Source organism: Nilaparvata lugens, chromosome 11 (assembly GCF_014356525.2).
Source record: "Nilaparvata lugens isolate BPH chromosome 11, ASM1435652v1, whole genome shotgun sequence".
NCBI classification, from domain to species: Eukaryota; Metazoa; Arthropoda; class Insecta; order Hemiptera; family Delphacidae; genus Nilaparvata; species Nilaparvata lugens.
This window is the reverse complement of record NC_052514.1, coordinates 36,394,664-36,413,859: the sequence shown is the minus strand read 5'-3', so window position 1 is coordinate 36,413,859 and position 19,196 is coordinate 36,394,664. Positions and strand designations below refer to the sequence as shown.

Genomic DNA, 19,196 nt, shown 5'->3' with positions numbered 1-19,196 from the left:
CATGAGGGAACGTCATCAATGTCCGTGAATATTGGAAGCAAAAATAAAGATTACATCATCTTAATTGAAGTTTTCACTTAGATTGGGTTTTCACTTAAGCTGGGTTTACACCAAAGTTATTAACAAAATGTTGATAACTTAATCCTTACAGATTCTATTAGATTGAACGGAACTTGACAAACACATATATATGTTCATCATGTGTATGATAAGCTATGTTCAATCTAATAGAATCTGTAAGGATTAAGTTATCAACATTTTGTTAATAACTTTGGTGTAAACGCAGCTTAAGAAATGACGTGAAGTTTTTACGATTAGATATTGGAATGCACTGTACAGGGGCGTTTACATTAGCAAAGTTCACTTGAATTCAAGTTTTTAAACGTTTGAGTTGAATAGGCAATTTTGAAAGTTTGAAGTAAAGTTTACTAGAATTATAGATATAGATTTGAAGCCAATTCAAGGAAACTTGACGAAACTAAACTAGGGCAAACCCTACTTTAGTGACTGACTTTACATTCATATAGCAATGAATATTGAAATCGTATTACGATTTTAGAATGATTTATTCTGATTGGGCAGATGTTATATTTGTGTTAAAATTTATTGTTTTTTCAAGTTCACTTAGATCTATTTGTCTTATAATTATTTAGAATATATTTGTAATTGTGAGATGTACTTACATCACTGGCAAGTCGCTCATACTCTTCCATGAGTCGTTCGTTTTCCTGGTTCACTTTCAGCACTTTGCAGATTCGGTTGGCTGCTGTTTCAGCCTATAAAACGCCCCACAAATCACATTAAAAACATGAATAAGTTTCAATATAGAAAAAGGATTTCAAAAAACTGAACGGTTTTCAATATGAAAAAAATTTAAAAATTGAATGGTATTCAATATAAAAAAGGATTTCAAAATTGACCGGTTTTCTAATTCAAGTTGCTAAAGGCTTGTGCTTCAAGATACTTTGCCTTGATAAAGGGTTAGAGTATATTTCTTTAAAGCAATAGGATTATGCTGAACAACAAAAGTAAAGATTTGTTTGAAAATCTTCTAGTACAGCTATTATTTGCTATCTATTGTTGCTCTATAATATTCATATTCATTTATTCATATACAAATACAATTCAGACAAAAACAACAGGCATTCGTCCAAACTGCTTTAAATTATTGATATTTCTCTCACTCAGGAGAACTTTTCAAGAATAAAACTTATTGGATACCCTATTACACATGAAATAATATTTTGTATGGCTAGAATGTCATAGAATGCAATTAGGCTTATTAAAATCTATGTGATGAAATTAAAATTCAAATTGCAATCACTTGTTAAATATTGAAAAGATACATTCAACATTTCAAATTTTGTTGGTCAATACTTTAGCTATCTAGTCTAAACTAAACACTGATGAGCTAAGTTTTTTCTGTACTAACAGACTAATTGAAAAATGAAACAGCGAATTTCGCATTAGACGCTCTTAGGCCCGGTTGCACAAAAGCCGGTTAATTTTTAACCGTGATCAATTTCACAAGAACCAATCAGAGGTTTTTTTTTGAAAGAAAACTGCTTCACTGATTGGTTCTCGTGGAATCAACTACGATTAAAATTTAACCGGCTTTTGAGCAACCGGGACTTACTCTTCAATTGTTAAATTGATATGTACACTTGTTGACTGCACTTTACAAGCTAGATTCTACTAAATCACCACTATAAAGTCTCTATAAAGTTTCAAACGAAGTCATAAAAAGAGACTATTGAAGATACCGTACTATTTGTAGAATAATACAATATTATTTTCTTAAAATGTTTATATTCATGGCTACTTTCTTGTATTTATAAGATACAATTATAGTACCCTTTGATATTAATATTGTTAATATAATATAATTCTATTTTATAAATCTGTGGCTTGGTGCAAGAGCTACGTATGTCAAAATATCAACTTTCTCACAATCAGCTTGAAAGTTCGCCTTTTATTTTCCAACTACGGCATTCCGATACAGAAATTCGAGTGCTAGAAGTGCAGAAGTCGACATTGGTAGTTCTGGCACGGAGTATGAATGACAATCTAAAAACATATATGTCTTCATTGGTAGTTTTCGCACTCTGAGAGTGGAATGAGTGGATAAGAAGTGGAATAAATAATCATGACATTGGTAGTATAAATGTTATAACTTTTTATTGCTTTGAGATAGGACGGACATTGGCACTTCTGGAACTAAAAGTAATCGATATTAGTGATGTATTGATGTATTAAACTCATTTTTGAAAAAAAAAAAAACATTGACATTGGTAGTTTTTGCACTAAGCCACAGAAATACTTATGACATTCAAAGTATGAAAGACGGTCCTGGAACTCATATTTATCATCCGATTTCAACCTGAATCTTAAAATAGAGATAAAAAGGATATAATAGTGCAAATCTGTAATTAATCAATTCTAGTATTTCTCATGTAATTCTATTTTATGTGATTTAGGTTTTGTTTGAAATCGAACGATAACTTTGAATGTCTGGACCGGCCTTACGAATGCCATAGGAAAACTTAAGATTTTCTGTATTGATTCTTTCTAATAATTAAAGATTATTTTTAATGAATAATGACATAGCCAACTCTAATACAAGGCCCCGGCCTACGATATTGCAACGTCGCAGCGTAGGCATAGAATCTAATACATGATTGGTGAAAAAGATCAGCTGGTATTTTTTAATAGTATATTTCGCACCTAGGGTCGAAAATTAGACTTTTCCGGCTCGAAATCGGTTTTCAAGTCCGAGGCCTTAGGCCGAGGTCTAGAAAAGATTGAGAGCCGGAAAAACATTTTTACCCGTGGTGCGAACGCTATTTTTCGCCACACACAAAAATAAATAATATATATATGAGAATAGTTGTTTACTAAGCACTTCCGAAAGCAGAAATGGAAGGTGATAGCTCTAGCAAATCTGAGGTAATCTGAATATCAGGAAATTGTCCAAGTATTTTTATTTTTTATTCTGATTTGTCTAAATAACCTAAAAGATGATGTTCAATTTATACTTTTTTAGTCTTTCAAATGACAATAAGATGATATTATTATAAGTGTTTTAATTATTGAATAATGAACACAAATAATAAAAAGTTTTTTGATCATCTGTTTTTTGATCACCTTTCTTAGTTCCATGTTAGCGGCTGGAAAGGGTACTCTTTCCGGCCTGGGTCGGAAAGATACCTGTTCTGGCGTCAGACGAGAGTCGTCTGCAAACAATGTCTTTCAGATCTACGTAGGGACTGGAAAACAGCTGCTTTCTGTGCAGTGTGGCGAAAAATCTTTTTCACCAATCATGTATTAGATTCTAGGCCTACACTGCGACGTTGCAATATCGTAGGCCGGGGCCTTGTATTAGAGGTGGCTATGATAATGATCAAAGCCAGATATAGAGATAGACAGCTAGCTCTTGTTTCTGAAGACTGAAAATTTCAGTTATTATTTATAAATAATATATTAAATAAATTTTAGTGAGGAAAAGTACCTTCTGGGCGCCAGAAAAGCAATGGTAATAGGAAGACACGTAAGTCATGATGGCTCGTTCATCAGGCATAGCGGTATTGGTCATATCTGCCAAAAAAACACAAAACACTCGCCATGCTATTTAATACTATTCAAAAGCAACACAAAGCAACTAATCCAACACAGGTACAACATACAACAGGTTGAAAAAGTATTAGAAATATTATACAAACAGCAAACATATTACGCATTGTCTACAATCATTGTAGACAATATTATTAGGCATATTATATAAACAGCAAACAAAATATTATGTATAGTCATAGAGAAACAATAGCATAAGTAGATATCCCATGGTATAGGGCGTTTATATCGCAACTTTTACTGTTGTCCCAAGCCGATAGTTCACGTAGTTCTTTCCCATGCAGCTGTGTGACGCTGGTAGTCTCTCAAATTGTGCCGCTCATACACTCTCACCCCAAAAAAACAGTAAAAATCGACAATAATCGACAAAAATCGGCTTGAGATAACAGTAAAGGTTGCGACATTAACGCCCTATAACATGGGATATCTACTTATGCTATTGTTTCTCTATGGTATAGTCCACAATCATTATAGACAATACAATATTGTTAGACATATTATAAATTGTCTATAATATTATTGAATTATAGACAATACAATACTATTAAACATATTATACAAACAGCAGACCAAGCTAGTAAAGGAGAGATTATTGGAGAATTAGTTTATTAATTTGTTTTGAATTTGTGGTTAAGTGTTACATGATTTAAGAGAATTGGGATTTATTTATTCATTTCATTTATTCATAGACAATAGATACAATGCAGGTAAAAACAACAGGCATTCGCCCAAAACTGCTTTAAACCTTTATTTGGAATACACAGTCTAGAGGTTATGTAAATGATAACTTAATTCACACACTATTTTGAGTACAAAGAATGTATGTACTACAATAATTTTGAATTTATCAGATTAATTAATTTCAAAATACAAATCCAAACAAAAATCTTCCTTCACAATCACAAAAAAATATTAAAAATTTCATTCATCAAATCTTTATGTGTCCCAAAAAAGGATCATTACAATGAGAATGATTATAAAAAAGTAGAATACAATATAATGAAAAAATATAATACTATTAATGAGATAGGATATAGTAAACGGGAATTCCCTGCAAGGTTCGAGAAATTCTGAGAGCAGAGAAATGAATTCATAATTATGGCTTTTATTATCAGAGAGATCTCTCGGATGTTGTACCCTCCGTATTCCCCACCCCATGTCACTTTCTATATACACCCAAGTTTATAGGTTATACATTGGGTTCATTGAAGTTTTATCACTAAAAATTTACACTTTAACTTTCACCTCATGATATTTCAATGGGGTGGAACTGAACGTTCAATAATATTGAAAGTATTCTGTAGAACTAGGGTGAGTTGGAGTCTTTAGTTCTTGTTATCAACACCTGTTGATTACAATTATTCATTATTAATAATAAAATTCCTTCATTCTACATTATGGAATAGATTACAAAAGACAAAGTGAATTTTTCAAGGAACATTTATTCTACATCATCTTGATAAAAAAACTCATAAAGCTTATGAGAATAAATGATGAAAGTTACAAATTACAAAGAAATGTTCAATTTACAGATAAATAAAAGCTTGATATTAATCTATAACATAATATTATACATTTCACATATTAGTATCTATGTACAATTCCATGTTTTTTGGAATTAAAATCAACTGATTGAACATCATTTAAGTGGAACTGTGGAGATCTAACATTCACCACAAAACTGCTAGAAGTTCTTCATGGCAAGTTAGTTGTTATGGTGAAGTTAATTCATGGCAACTTGGTCATGAAGTTACTTTCGTTAATTCAAACTATCAAGTCGAATAGAAAAAGTTCAAAACTTGAAAGTTTAGAATGGAAGATGTTTGAATATTGTCAAATTTATTGAAAAGAAAAACAATCTCAACTAAGTCCTGAGGGCCCTGAGGAGCTTGGTTGATGGAAATAAAAATAAATTTGAATTTATTAGTGTCAATTAACTATTCGAATTATTAATACTGAGGTAACCAGGGGATGGTAGTTGAACCATTAAGAATTACTAGCAATGTTATATTTCATTATTCCTTTCGCCATGAAATGATAATAATTGTTATTATTGATTTAATTATTGAATAATGAACACAAATAATGAAAGTTTTTTGATCAGCTGTTTTTTGATCCCCTTTCTTAGTTCCATGTTAGCGGCTGGAAAGGGTACTCTTTCGGCCTGGGCCGGAAAGAAACCTGTTCTGACGTCAGACGAGAATCGTCTGCAAACAATGTCTTCAGATCTACGTAGGACTGGAAAACAGCTACTTTCTGGCAGTGTGGCGAAAAATCTTTTTCACCAATCATGTATTAGATTTTAGGCCTACACTGCGACGTTTGCAATATCGTAGGCCGGGGCCTTGTATTAGAGGTGCTCGATAATGATCAAAGCCAGATATAGAGGTAGACAGCTAGCTCTTGTTTGAAGACTGAAATTTCAGTTAGTATTTATAAAATATATTAATAAAATTTTAGTGAGGAAAAGTACCTTCTGGGCGCCAGAAAAGCAATGGTAATAGGAAGACACGTAAGTCATGATGGCTCGTTCATCAGGCATAGCGGTATTGGTTATATGCCAAAAAAAACACAAAACACTCGCCATGCTATTTAATACTATTCAAAAGCAACACAAAGACTAATCCAAACATATACAACATACAACAGGTTGAAAAAGTATTAAAATATTATACAAACAGCAAACATATACGCATCGTCTACAATCATTGTAGATAATACAATATTATTAGGCATATTATATAAACAGCAAACATATAACGCATAGTCCACAATCATTATAGACTATACAATTATTAGACATATTATATAAACAGCAAACATATTATGCATGTCAACAATCATTGTAGACAATACGATTATCAGGTATTATTATATAAACAGCAAACATATAACGCATAGTCCACAATCATTATAGACTATACAATTATTAGACATATTATAAATTATCTATAATATTATTGAATTATAGACAATAAATACTATTAAACATATTATACAAACAGCAGACCAAGCTAGTAAAGGAGAGATTATTGAGATTAGTTTATTAATTTGTGGAAGTATACACGATTTAAGAGATGGGGGGTTAATTTATTCATTTATTTTTCAGAGACAATAGATACAATGCAGGTAAAAACACAGCCATTCGCCCAAAACTGTTCAGATATGTATTTTTCAAGTTATTAATATTGTTTAGGCTTTGGCTCACAGCTGTGGTAACACACCAAACTGTTCATAGTTTGTTCGAGGGTTTCGAGGGGAAATCGCATTTTCGCAAGCGACATGGTGTTAGTAATTTCCCGGTTTTGGAGGGAAATTTTGGAGAACACAATGCACATGTAGAATGAGGAGCAGCGCTGTCAACTTGATGAATGCAAATTTACCAGCTGAGCGCATATTTGCAAAACAAGCGACAGAGTGTTAACAGGAGGTATTTTTGGGAGGGATTTTTTTAGAGAACACAATGCGATGAATGATGAGCAGGGCTGCCAACTTGACAAATGCAAATTTACCTGCTGAGCGCCTTGGAAGGCGTGATAGTAGCATGACACGTATGTCATGACGGCACGTTCGTCTGGCTTGGGTGTGTTGATCAAGTCTGGACAAGTTTATTATAACAATAATTAATAAAAAGTCATCGATTTCATGAATTATAACTCAAAGGCCCGGTTGCACAACAGTCGGTTAAATTTTAACCGTGATTAATTCCACGAGAACCAATCAGAGAAGGCGTTTTTGAAAAGACGGCTTCTTGATTGGTTCTCGTAGAATTAATCACGGTTAAATTTAACGGTTGTTGTGCAACCGGCACAAAGATTTTGTATTATGGTGTAAAATAGTCAGGAGGTGATAGGTTCTAAATAGTGTGTTTGTCTTTTCGGTCCCAAAATTTCTTAGTTTTTTCAAAGTTAGGAATTTTTCAATTATTTGTAATTAATTCAATTTAATTTAGAAGTATTTTTTAATTTCAAAATGATTTTTGTGTTCATGGATTGTAAATTAAGTGTGTGATTTTGAAGAATGTTGAAGTGACATAAGACCTCTAGCTACATTTAGACTGTTGTATAAATTAGAATTGGAACCGTTTTGGGCTTATAAGCAAGCCTGTGGTACTTTTCTGTAAGTTGAGTAATTCTGAATTATTGAGTAAATAAACAAATTGAATAAATAAATAAATATTGAAACGCAAATTGATCTCGATGGCTTTCTCATATTATTACCTACAATTAAAGTCATACACCTTTCCATCGTAGCTGCCACTGTTTGCATGTTATCCGTATTCAAACCAAAATAGTATAATATTTAACGATTGCATATACTTCCATTTTATTCTATGAACAATTATGAAAGCGTTCAACGAAAAAATGTTATCAATAGAATTTGTAGTGCATGAGAAGACCTTTCTATTGATATATAATAATACCATAGAGAAACGATAGCGTAAGTAAATATCCCATGGTATAGGGCGTTTATGTCGCAACTTTTACTGTTATCTCAAGCCGATAGTTCACGTAGTTCTTTCCCATGCAGCTGTTTGACGCTGGTAGTTTCTCAAATTGTGCCGTTCTTACACTCTCACCCCAACAAAACAGTAAAAATTGACAATAATCAACAGTAATCGGCTTGAGATAACAGTAAAAGTTGCGACATTAATCCCCTATACCATGGGATATCTACTTACGCTATTGTTTCTCTATGATAATACGTACTTGGTGGTCACAGGACACACACTAATGCTTTGAAGAGCCGAAATAATAAAATCATCATTACTTGAAACTGTGGTCACTGATCTTATCAGGGTGTAATTTATTATTTGAATTGAATACAAGGGGGAGAGAGATTAGATTTCTTTAATTATGTAGAGAGAGAGAGAGAGAGAGTGTGTGTGTGTGAGTGTGAGAGAGAGAGAGAGAGAGAGATTGATTGATTGATTGATTGATTGAGTACTTTATTTATGTAGATTACAATATATACTGGCTTATACACTATATACAATAGCTTACAATACAGCAAAATTATAGATGAATTTACATAATATAGACTAAGAAAATAATTATTGAACTGTATATGATATGAAAAGACTACCCACCCCTCCGTTCTATCAATAATTCTTCACACATTTGCTTCTATTGCTCGAGCTGTGGCAACAGTAGGAGATATCATTATATACACCTAATATAGAAGAGATTACTATCTTTACCTATAGATTACATCCATATCTATAACGTATGTTAATCATCCAATTTATTTGAAATTCAGCATTTCGAAATTATTAATTATGGAAATAATTTTGGTAAGAGATGTAATAATTATTAGTAAGAATAGAGATAATGATTCTCTAAGTACCCTCTGGAGTATAGTAGTTGATGCATTGAACGTAGTTTTGGGAATTAATATCAAGATAAATTATTAATCAGTATTAACAAATGTGGATCTCCTTAGTTTGAAATAATTGCCTCATACATAATCATAAATAGCAGTGGAAAGATTCATTTATAGAACAGAAAGCCAGCTCATGAAAAATGCCAAGGTATATCTATTGTGAAATGTTTTAATACGAATTTCCTATTTTTGTAGTGAAGGGCACCTTAGTAATCGAATCCTGAAATGATTTAATTTACCTTTATTTTTTGAAGGTCGGTCATCCTCTCGACTGTGTGGACCCTCTTGGATCCTCCCTCGCCGATAGAGATCTTGATCCTCCCGTCCGATGACCAGACATTCCTATGCCCATGACGGTCGGCCGCAGCGTTGAGGATCTTGAGGCGCTCCGCAGTCAGATCCTCGCGAATGGTGACGCCGGAACCCTTCAGCTTCCTCTTAGCGTCGAAGATCATCTTCCTGGTCCGGTAGCTGCAGAGTCGAACTATGATGGGTCGGTCCTTGGGTTTAGCTTGCCCTTGTTGAGGTGGTTGACGCCTTCCAACGCGATGCGAGCGGTTGACATCCGCCAAAGTCACGGGCACGTTCAGCTTCTTGTTAAAGACATCGAGCGCCAGCAGGTCCGTGTCTTCTTTGTCACTCTCCGGGATCCCAAAAATACGTATAGAATGTCGGCGCCCATATTGCTCGAGGTCGTCGACCTTCAGGTGACAAGACACCTCCAGCTCACGAATTCTATCGTGCAGCTGTTTGTTCTCCTCCTTCAATGCCTGAAGTTCCTCGAAAATAGATTTCACAGCCATTGATACAGCACTGTGGACAGACTCTTCGATTTGCTGTCGAATAATGAGGAGGGTCTCTTCGGACAATGCTCCAGAAATAGCTGGCTTCGGAGCATTGACCTCATTCTTCGGTGTGCCTCTATTCGGTCGAACCATCGTGTACCGTTAGGTGGATTTACACTTTTATAGGCGAGAAGGTGAACTGAAGATTTAGGAATGTTTTTTCAAGATAAATAAAAAGAGTGTGAGTTAATCAAAAATATAATTTCACTATTGAATTAAGCTCGAGAAACTGAATAACTAGATGTATAATTTGAAGTGAATTGAACTGTATAACCCTACGAAATATCTGTTAGAAGACGGAGCCGAACTGACACACGTTTACTCACAGAGAGAGAGAGAGAGAGAGAGAGAGAGAGAGAGAGAGACTGACCTTCGGGGTCCAACATGCGGGGGATGTCGAGGTACTTTTCGGCGACATCGAAGGCGGTGTTGAGGTTTTGGAGGGGGTTGTCCTTGGACAGCTTGTTGTAGTCGATCAGGTCGGGCCGGTGACGGTGGATGAGTGCGCAGAACGCCAGACCGTCCTTGAAGCTGTAACAAAATCACCCAAAAAATTGTGTTAAAATATGAAGGAAAATTCGAGACCAAGAGTTAAACTTTGTAGGAAATTTAGAGAAAACAGTACAGTATTGTAGGTCAATGCGCATAATGCCAGAACGTTCTTGAAACTAAAACAAAATTACTCAAAATATGTTAAATTTGTAGTAGATTTGAGGAAAATACTTGGAAAAAAGAATAAAAAGATATTCTGACGATCTAAAAAGGTACAGAGTAAGTGGTGTCAGATGGTGTCGAATGCCAAACAGTCCTTGAATCTATAAAAAAATTACCGTAAAGGTATTTGATTTTAAAGAGAATTTTTGAGTAAACATTTGGGAAAACAGTAGAGGAAAGACAGCATTAGAGGTCAAAGCGCAGAACTCCAGACCGTCCTTGGAACTAGAACAAAATTACCCAAAAAATTGTGTTAAAATATGAAGGAAACTTGAAACCAAGTGTTAAACTATGTAGGAAATTCAGAGAAAACAGTACAGTATTGAAGGACAATGCGCATAATGCCAGAACGTCCTTAAAACTACAACTAAATTACCCCAAAATTGTGTCAAAATATGAAGGAATTCGAGAAAAACACTTGAAAAGAAAGTATAAAAAAGATACTCTGACGATAGAGAAAGTACAGAGTTAGTGGCGTGTCGGTGGATTGGCGGGCAGAATGCCAGACCGTCCTTGAAACTACAACAAAAATACCCAAAAATATGTTGAAATTTGTAGTAGATTTGAGGAAAACACTCGGAAAACAGAATAAAAAAGATATTCTGACGATAGCAAAAGCACAGAGTAAAGCTGCGTTTACACCAAAGTTATTAACAAAATGCTTATAATTTAATCTTGATAGATTCTATTAGATTGAACATAATTTATCATACACATGATGAACATATGTGCTTGTCAAGTTCCGTTCAATCATATAGAATCTATAAGGATCAAGTTATTAGCATTTTGTTAATAACTTTTGTGTAATCCCAGCTTTAGTAGTGTCGGTGGATAAGCGCAGAATACCATACAGTCCTTGAAACTACAACAAAAATTATTCGATTTTGAAAAAAACATTTTTGGGAAAACAGCAGAGGAAGTCAGTGAAAGGTTGCCACTAACGACAGGACATGCATGATAAACATGTGTGTATGACGTCATACATTGTTGTGTCTTCACAGCGAAAGGCTTCAAGCAACATTTTTTGAGGTTGGGTTTTTGTTGTTTATTTTTTCTTCACTACACTATTTGAGGTTAAATTATTTTTCTATCATTATTCTATTTACCAGTGATTTATTTATTGTTTATTTCATGATAAAAGCTTCTCGATTAAAACATGCATCATGTAACCTACACTCATGTTCATAATGCAAGTCCTATTGTTAGTGGCCATCCTAGTTAATAAATGAATATTATGTTGAACTATAATTTGCATAAAATAAGTCAACACTTGGAGAATTGAGGTAGGCGCACACAGATCGTCATCGGACGAACGGCACGCATCGGACGGATCGGTCGATTAGATTTGATGCATTGTTTTCAATTGGAGTGCGCATCGTATAGGTATACGCACTCCAATTGAAAACAATGCATCAAATCTAATCATCCGATCCGTCCGATGCGTGCCGTCCGTCCAATAAATAAAAAAATAAATATAATTTTACTGTCATTCAACTGATCATAGTTACAGACAACGTTATATTCTAATTCTAATTAGAACAATACGATGCGGATAGGTATGCGCGCTCCAATTGAAAACAATGCATCAAATCTAATCGTCCGATCCGTCCGATGCGTGCCGTCCGTCCGATAAATAAATGAATAAATATAATTTTATTGTCATTCAACTGATCATAGTTACAGACAACGACATATTCTAATTCTAATTCAACACACAACAAATTCGAAATTCAAATTCAATACCAAACACACATACATCTAAAGATATAGAGTGAAGTCACTTAGTAATGGGTTGAAACATGACCCTGTCTAAATTTACATAATTAGGCTTTAATAAGGTAACATTAAAATAGGAAAAATTTCAAGTCTATATCTAATAAAACGATGACGATCTGTGTGCGCCTACCTTTAGTCGCTAAATTGTGCAAAACTTCAAACTTCCCATGCAAGCCCATGTGAATGGATGTATTCAAATTACCAAATCTGCATGTCAGCATCGACTGTGTTGTCGAATTGAATACATCCTGGCTTAAGCCGGGTCCAGTCGCTCAAGTTTACCATCAGTCTTCCACTCAAGCAAAAGACGGATCGTTTGGTTCAAGCAAAAGACGGATGTAAAATTGCGTCCACACGCATCCGTCTTATGTCGTCCGTTTTCCTATGTTTGTGCTCACAAGTTCAGTTCTTGATATGTTTATCTATTTATTTATTCAATCATTCAGAATTTTAAAACTTACAGAAAAGTACCACAGGCTAACTAACGCCCAAAACGGTTCCAATTCTAATTTTTACAACAGTCCAAAGTAGCTAGAGGTTATGTGTCACTTCAATATGAATTGTAATAAGGTTCATTGAGTCTAAATTGTATACGGTTAACATATATCCGGTAGATGAGTAAAAATTATATCGTATTTTTTCGCTGATTCAACTGGAAAATGCTATATTTAACAGCATAATGACAAAAGTATTACTGTATAAAAATCGCTAAATGGCTTTGTTTACATGTCATATCTCGAGTCACAGAGATTGTAAATGGATTGAAATTTTGTAGATAGTATTCTTATCAACAATATAGTACATCTTAATATATCATGATAGTAAATCATAATATCAACATCAAACTCTGAGAGTATCATGAGAATCAAGAAAGAAAAAGAAGGGTTAAATGACGTTATATACAATCGATAAGAAACTTGCTTATTTTCTAGTACTCGCGAGGCATTTTATTAATTTGAGGGCGCTGAATCCGAATCTGAAATCACAATTTCTCTGTCTTCATTTTTACGCGATTGAGGTTTTGGGTGGATAGGCAGAAGACGGACGGTTTGATGGAAAAAGATTGCCGGCCGATACATTTCAAGTTTGATGACTTAAGCTTGAAGACCGTCCGATCCGTTTTACCGTCCAGACGCAACGACTTACATGCTCCGACTTTTGCTTGAGCAAAAGACTGAAGCTAAACTTGAGCGTCTGGACCCGGCTTTATATGGGCTTGCATGAAAAGATTGAAATTTCGTACAATTTGGCAACACGGATTCTCTCTCGAAGTCTCAACTTATTTTAATACAGACTACAGTTTTAAACTAAATTTATTTCTTATAAAACACAATAAATACATTTTTTTTAAATGTATTAACTCGGGGCTGAATGAGTTTTATGTATACTCCGAACCGACCTGAGATGGAAGTTCTGTACGTTGACGTTCTTGTAGGGTGCAGTCTTGCGCTGACACCAGAGCAGCAGCCCCTCCTTGGCGGTCATCTCCTCCACCGAGATGTCCTGGATGGCGAAGCGCAGGATGATTGTCCAGATCATACCCAGGGTCATCTTCAGATTACCGTCCACAATTTCTGAAAACATTCACCAACAATTACAAGTTTAAATCAACAAAAACATGCAGAATAATAGAGAAAAAAAATCTGTACAAAGCTTACTCTTCTATTATTGAGAGAATATACAATCATGTATGATAAAAAATAATAATGTGTTTCATGAAGCCCTTGTCCGTGAACAAGAGTTTAAGTTTAATCGTCGTCATCGTCTTCTTCTTCAAGCGTCTCAAACATGTACGGGATAGGAAGTACACGGATGACTCATCATCACGTCTGAACTACTTTCAAATTCAAATTATTTATTTGCAATTTCATTCGTTTACAATATTAATTACAACATGTAAAGAATTTCTACATTGTCACAATTCAACATATTATATTCAATTGTATAAATCACAAGAAAAAATTTATAAAAATCATACTATTATAAGGATACAAGTTTTTGATTTGAATCTAATCAAGCCTTGTGTCCAGATAGGTTGGAGTTGGATCCGAGGGAGGAAAGCGGTAAAATATTAAAATAATCAAAAGTCTACATATGGAAATTACTGAGATATTGCAATTATTCAAATGCTAATGAATTAACAATTTATTATCAAACGAAAATCCAAATTAAATGCTGTAATTGACCCCGAAGACTTCTGCTACTGCAAATATTGACAACAGGGCTAACAGCTAGATGGAATTTCGATGAGTGCTACTATTCAAAAATTTCCATCTAGCTGTTTACCCTGTGGTCAATATTTGCAGTAGCAGAAGTCTTCGGGGTGAATTATAGCATTTAATTTGGATTTTCGTTTAATAATAAATTATTAATCAAAAGTCATTTATCTAAAAACTCGCGAACCGAGGTAATAAGCTCTATTGGTCAAATACTTCAAGATATTCTTCTTGACTTGACATTTGGATTTTAAAACGTTAGTTTCGCTTGGAAGTTTGTTGAAGAATTTTACTGCTCTTTATAGTGTTCTTTTTCAAATTTTGTTGTCCTATGTATTGGGTAGTATGAAAAGTTATGTGCTCTTGTTCCTCTTCCTGTTTCATTCCTTTTGTTCAGTATATTGAAGTTTCTGAAAGCTAACATGAGTATTGAGTAAATATAAATTGAGGGAAGCAAACTGATTAACTTGAAATATTTCGCGTTAAGATTCTGAATTTACCGAAGATGAACATAGGCTTATTTTTACTGCTATTAATCAATTAAATCCAATTTAATAATATTAAAAACATTATTAAATTTCTGATTCGAAGTTTATATAACAATAAAAGTCCAACCAAACAGGGCTTTCTCCAAGTTTATCCATAGTTTATCCGCTTAATGTATTTGATTGGAGTTAAATTTTATTATGATTTAGACTGATTCAGCAGTGGAACAAATAAGGTGTGATAAGATTTATTATTGAATAGACTATGGAATGGAATTTATATTAATATTGTATTGACTCTAAATTCCTGTATGACGAAACTCTATGTTTGTAAAAGCTCTTGAGTTAATAAAAAATTATTATTATCATTGACTATACATGCTTAATGCTTTTTGTAAAGTTTTTGTAGCAAAAGTAAATGCTTGATTCTTGGTTCTAGCTTAATTGGTAGCTAGCGCGGTTGAATCAAAGGTTCCAGACATATCAAATCTATTTTTTTTGCTGGAAATTTAAAACTCTTATAATGATCATCCACGTAATTTTGAACAAAATAATAAATATATATTCTATTTTTTATGTTTCCTGGACATAAGAAGATTGCATTTTACAAGACCAAATTTTCCCCAGAGCAAAGCACCTCATATTCCAGAATAAAATGACTAAACTGAGCTTAGAAATTCTGAATTCACTATAAACAATATAAGGCTAGGCGCTCACCATTTAGTCAAGACAAGACATGATCAGACAAGATTAGTCACAATACTTCAAATAGTTGCTTAGGCTAGACGTACAACAGTTAGTCAAGACAAGACAAGACATGATCAGACACGTTTAGTCACAATACTTCACTTAACTGATTATGACGCAACTCACACTGAATAGTCATTGCAATTAGACATGTCTTCATAAGTAACAAAGTAAAGTATTGAGACTAAACGTGTCTGAACATGTCTTGTCTTGTCTTGACTAACTGGTGTGCGCCCCGCCTTACGGTGTGATCACATTGGATGCGTGTATGTGCAAGTGCTCGTCAGATCATGCATGAGCCGAGAAACAAAATTTGGAAAGATCCATTAAAACACGTTGTGACTTGACACAACTGAACGCAACCAGCAAGTTCACGTCAGATCATAGATAGATAAACATTACGTCTGGTTGGCCTCAACGGCGTCAGACAAGTCAAAGTGCTAGCAAAAAGCGAGACACCATTAATGTTTCATGAAATTTATATCTAGTATATAGTTACAATTTGTCTTTGACTCTATTACAGTAGTCAAAATAGTCCTTTAGACTATAAAAGCACTCTTTATTTAGCGATAACTTCAAACTTCGTTTAAACTCATTTATCGTTAATATTTCCCGCAACCGGATTGGTAGTACTTGGTAAATCTTTCCTTTATCATAAATATTTCCTTATATATCATATATCATAGATGATCTGAGAAACAAAATCTGGAAATGCCATTAAAAAACGTTGACTTGCATGCAGCTGCTCACACTGAACGCAACCAGCAAGTGCACGCGTTCAGTGTGAATGTTCCTATTGCTCTTTCCACATTTTGTATATCGTCAGCGCGCTTGATCATGCATGACCACGCGTCCACTTGCACATGCACGCATCCTATGTGATCACACCCTAAACAAGAAACAACAAATTGAAAATGATCTATTGTTTGCCTACCTTCAGCACCAATGCTGACCAGCTTGACGCCCTTGCTGGCGATGAAATCGAGTGCCTTGTTGACGTTGGCGATCTTGTGGAAGCGCATTTTGCCGCGGTCAGGCTTTGGCAGCGTCTCGCCGCTGATCACCTCCAGCAACAGCATCAGCTTCAGGCCATTACGGAAGTCCTCCTCGATGTTGTCGATGGCGGTGCCCGCTTTGCGCAGGTGCGAATTGCACCATGCTGTGAATGTCTGTCGAGAAAAGACAAAAGAAATGCGTTAGAAGAATCGTTGAAAATGGGGAGAAGTTAAAACAAGTTGACTCTGTAAGTACCAGTGCGTTCTGGGAGCATTGCTAGATGTACACAAGGCGTACACATCAAGAAACAACCCTTCAACAGTGCGTTCTGGGAGCACTAGCACTGCTAGATGTATACACGGCTTAAAATCAAGAATCTTTAAAAATATCTGAACAGTCAAGATATACGTTTTATATTTCCTCTCACCATTTTGACACTACCATAAATGAATACCACTTTACTTTTTGTGTAGTTGAGAAGTTGATATTGTGGTAATTATTCATATTGTATGAAAAAGACTAATAAATTGTCAAAAAACCACTGATTTATTGAGATTGTTTATCAGAGATTGACAATGGTGTAATAACCGAAACCGGTCTTTCTTATTATCAATAAATAAGTGGTTTGACAATTTCTTAGTCTTTTTCATTCAATACCACTTTAGTTTGAAAGTTGAAACGTGTGGAAAGTTGAGAGTTGAAATGTGTGAAAAGTTGAAATGTGTGGAAAAGTTGGGAGTTGAATAGAGTTGGAAGTTGAAATTGAAATGTGTGGAAAAGTTGGGAGTTGAATAGAGTTGGAAGTTGAAATTGAAATGTGTGGAAAAGTTGGGAGTTGGGAGTTGAAAAGGGTTGGAAGTTGAAATTGAAATGTGTGGAAAGTTGAATGATGAGAGTTGAAATGTGTGAGAATGTTGAACGTTGAAATGTGTTGAAAATGTGGTGATAATTGACGAAAAGGAAGTGAGTTGCATCACGCTGTGAATGTCTACCAAAATCAAAAAAGAAATGGGTTGGAAAAGTTGAAAGATGAGAGTTGAAATGTATGGAGAAGTTGAAATTTGTGAAAAGGTTGCACGTTGAAACATCTTGAAAATGTGGTGTTAATAGGCTATAACAAGAATTGGGTTGTATCACGCAGTAAAAGTCTACCGATATCAAAAAAGAAATGGGTTGAAAAAGTTGAAAATTTGGAAAAGGTGGAAGTTGAAACGTTTGAGAAAGTTTAACGTTGAAATTAGTTAAGAATGTGTTGGTAATTTGGCTTATAAGAAGTCGGTTGCATCACGCTGTAAACATCTACCAAAATCACAAACAATGGATTAGAAAAGTTGACAGTTAAAATGTGTAAGAAAATTGAAAGTTAAAATGTGTTGAGAATGCGGTTGTAATCGACAATAAAGGGGGTTTTATCACGGTGTGATTTTTTTATTGCGTATGATGCCCATATGAGCTTTTTGCTCGTGTGCAGACAAAGAAAAGTACGTTGGTGAATTGATGAGATGATCAAACGTCCGTGCCATCGGCGGGATTCGAACCCACGAGCCCCTTGTTCACTGTTCAACTATTCAATGTACAATGTGTGTTATATGAATAAAGATATTTGAATTGAATCTAACCGGGAAATGCAAGCGAATTGAAGTTTGTAACGCTCCTAACCGCTGGACCAACCCGGCCTACTAGAATCGGCTGTCTATACCGAAATCAAAAAAGAAATGGATTAGAAGAGTTAAAAGTTGAATTGTGTTGAAACTATAATCGAGATTGAAGGAATGGAAGAAGGCTATGTGAGGTTGTGTCTGTCGAAATAAAATGAAAATGCTTTTGACAAGTTGAAAATGTTTTCGACAAGTTGAAAATGTTTTTGACAAATTGAAAATGTTTTTGACAAGTTGAAAATGTTGAAAAAGTTGAAATGTGTAAAAATTTGAATTGACAAGTTGGTGGTAATTGACGGAAAAGGAGTAAGTTGCGAAACGCTGAGAATATCTGTCGAAAATACTTCATTTATTAAATCATTGATAACATTATTGACAAAATTCTAAAACTCTATTAACAAACACCACAAATCGATCAATAAAAACATTGGTACAATTGGCAATCAAAGACTTTATTAACATATCTGTCATAATATTGAGACAGCACATCAAAATATTAACAGGTTCAAATAAGAAACAGCCATTTCAAGCAAATATATGACGGGCCAATCACAAGCAGGTTCCGCATTTTGACACCTACTAGGACACGCCTCCAAATTCCACCTACTCTCTCCTGATTGATCGAGGCAAACGAGTCGAAGCGACAGTTCCAAGTGACTGTTTTCGGATTTAGCCACTAAATAGCATCATGTGCTGGCTCAATAACAGTGTAAATACTATTATCTTTGTTGATGGAAAAAATCACCA

General features: G+C 34.6%; 1 protein-coding gene across 3 annotated transcripts in view; it reads right to left on the bottom strand.

The window, feature by feature from the left end:
- The window catches only part of LOC111055655 (alpha-actinin, sarcomeric), a 198,880-nt gene that overhangs the window by 30,467 nt on the left and 149,217 nt on the right, over positions 1-19,196 (bottom strand). Inside the window, exons 2-7 of one of the 3 annotated variants that reach the window (XM_039438349.1) lie at positions 16,730-16,964; positions 13,747-13,921; positions 10,228-10,388; positions 7,124-7,228; positions 3,509-3,594; positions 684-776 (exon numbers count right to left, since the gene is read on the bottom strand). In XM_039438349.1, the coding sequence (XP_039294283.1) occupies positions 684-776; positions 3,509-3,594; positions 7,124-7,228; positions 10,228-10,388; positions 13,747-13,921; positions 16,730-16,964 (855 nt within the window). The remainder of the gene's footprint in view (positions 1-683; positions 777-3,508; positions 3,595-7,123; positions 7,229-10,227; positions 10,389-13,746; positions 13,922-16,729; positions 16,965-19,196) is intronic. The other 2 variants (XM_039438347.1, XM_039438348.1) reach the window with 2 other exon arrangements.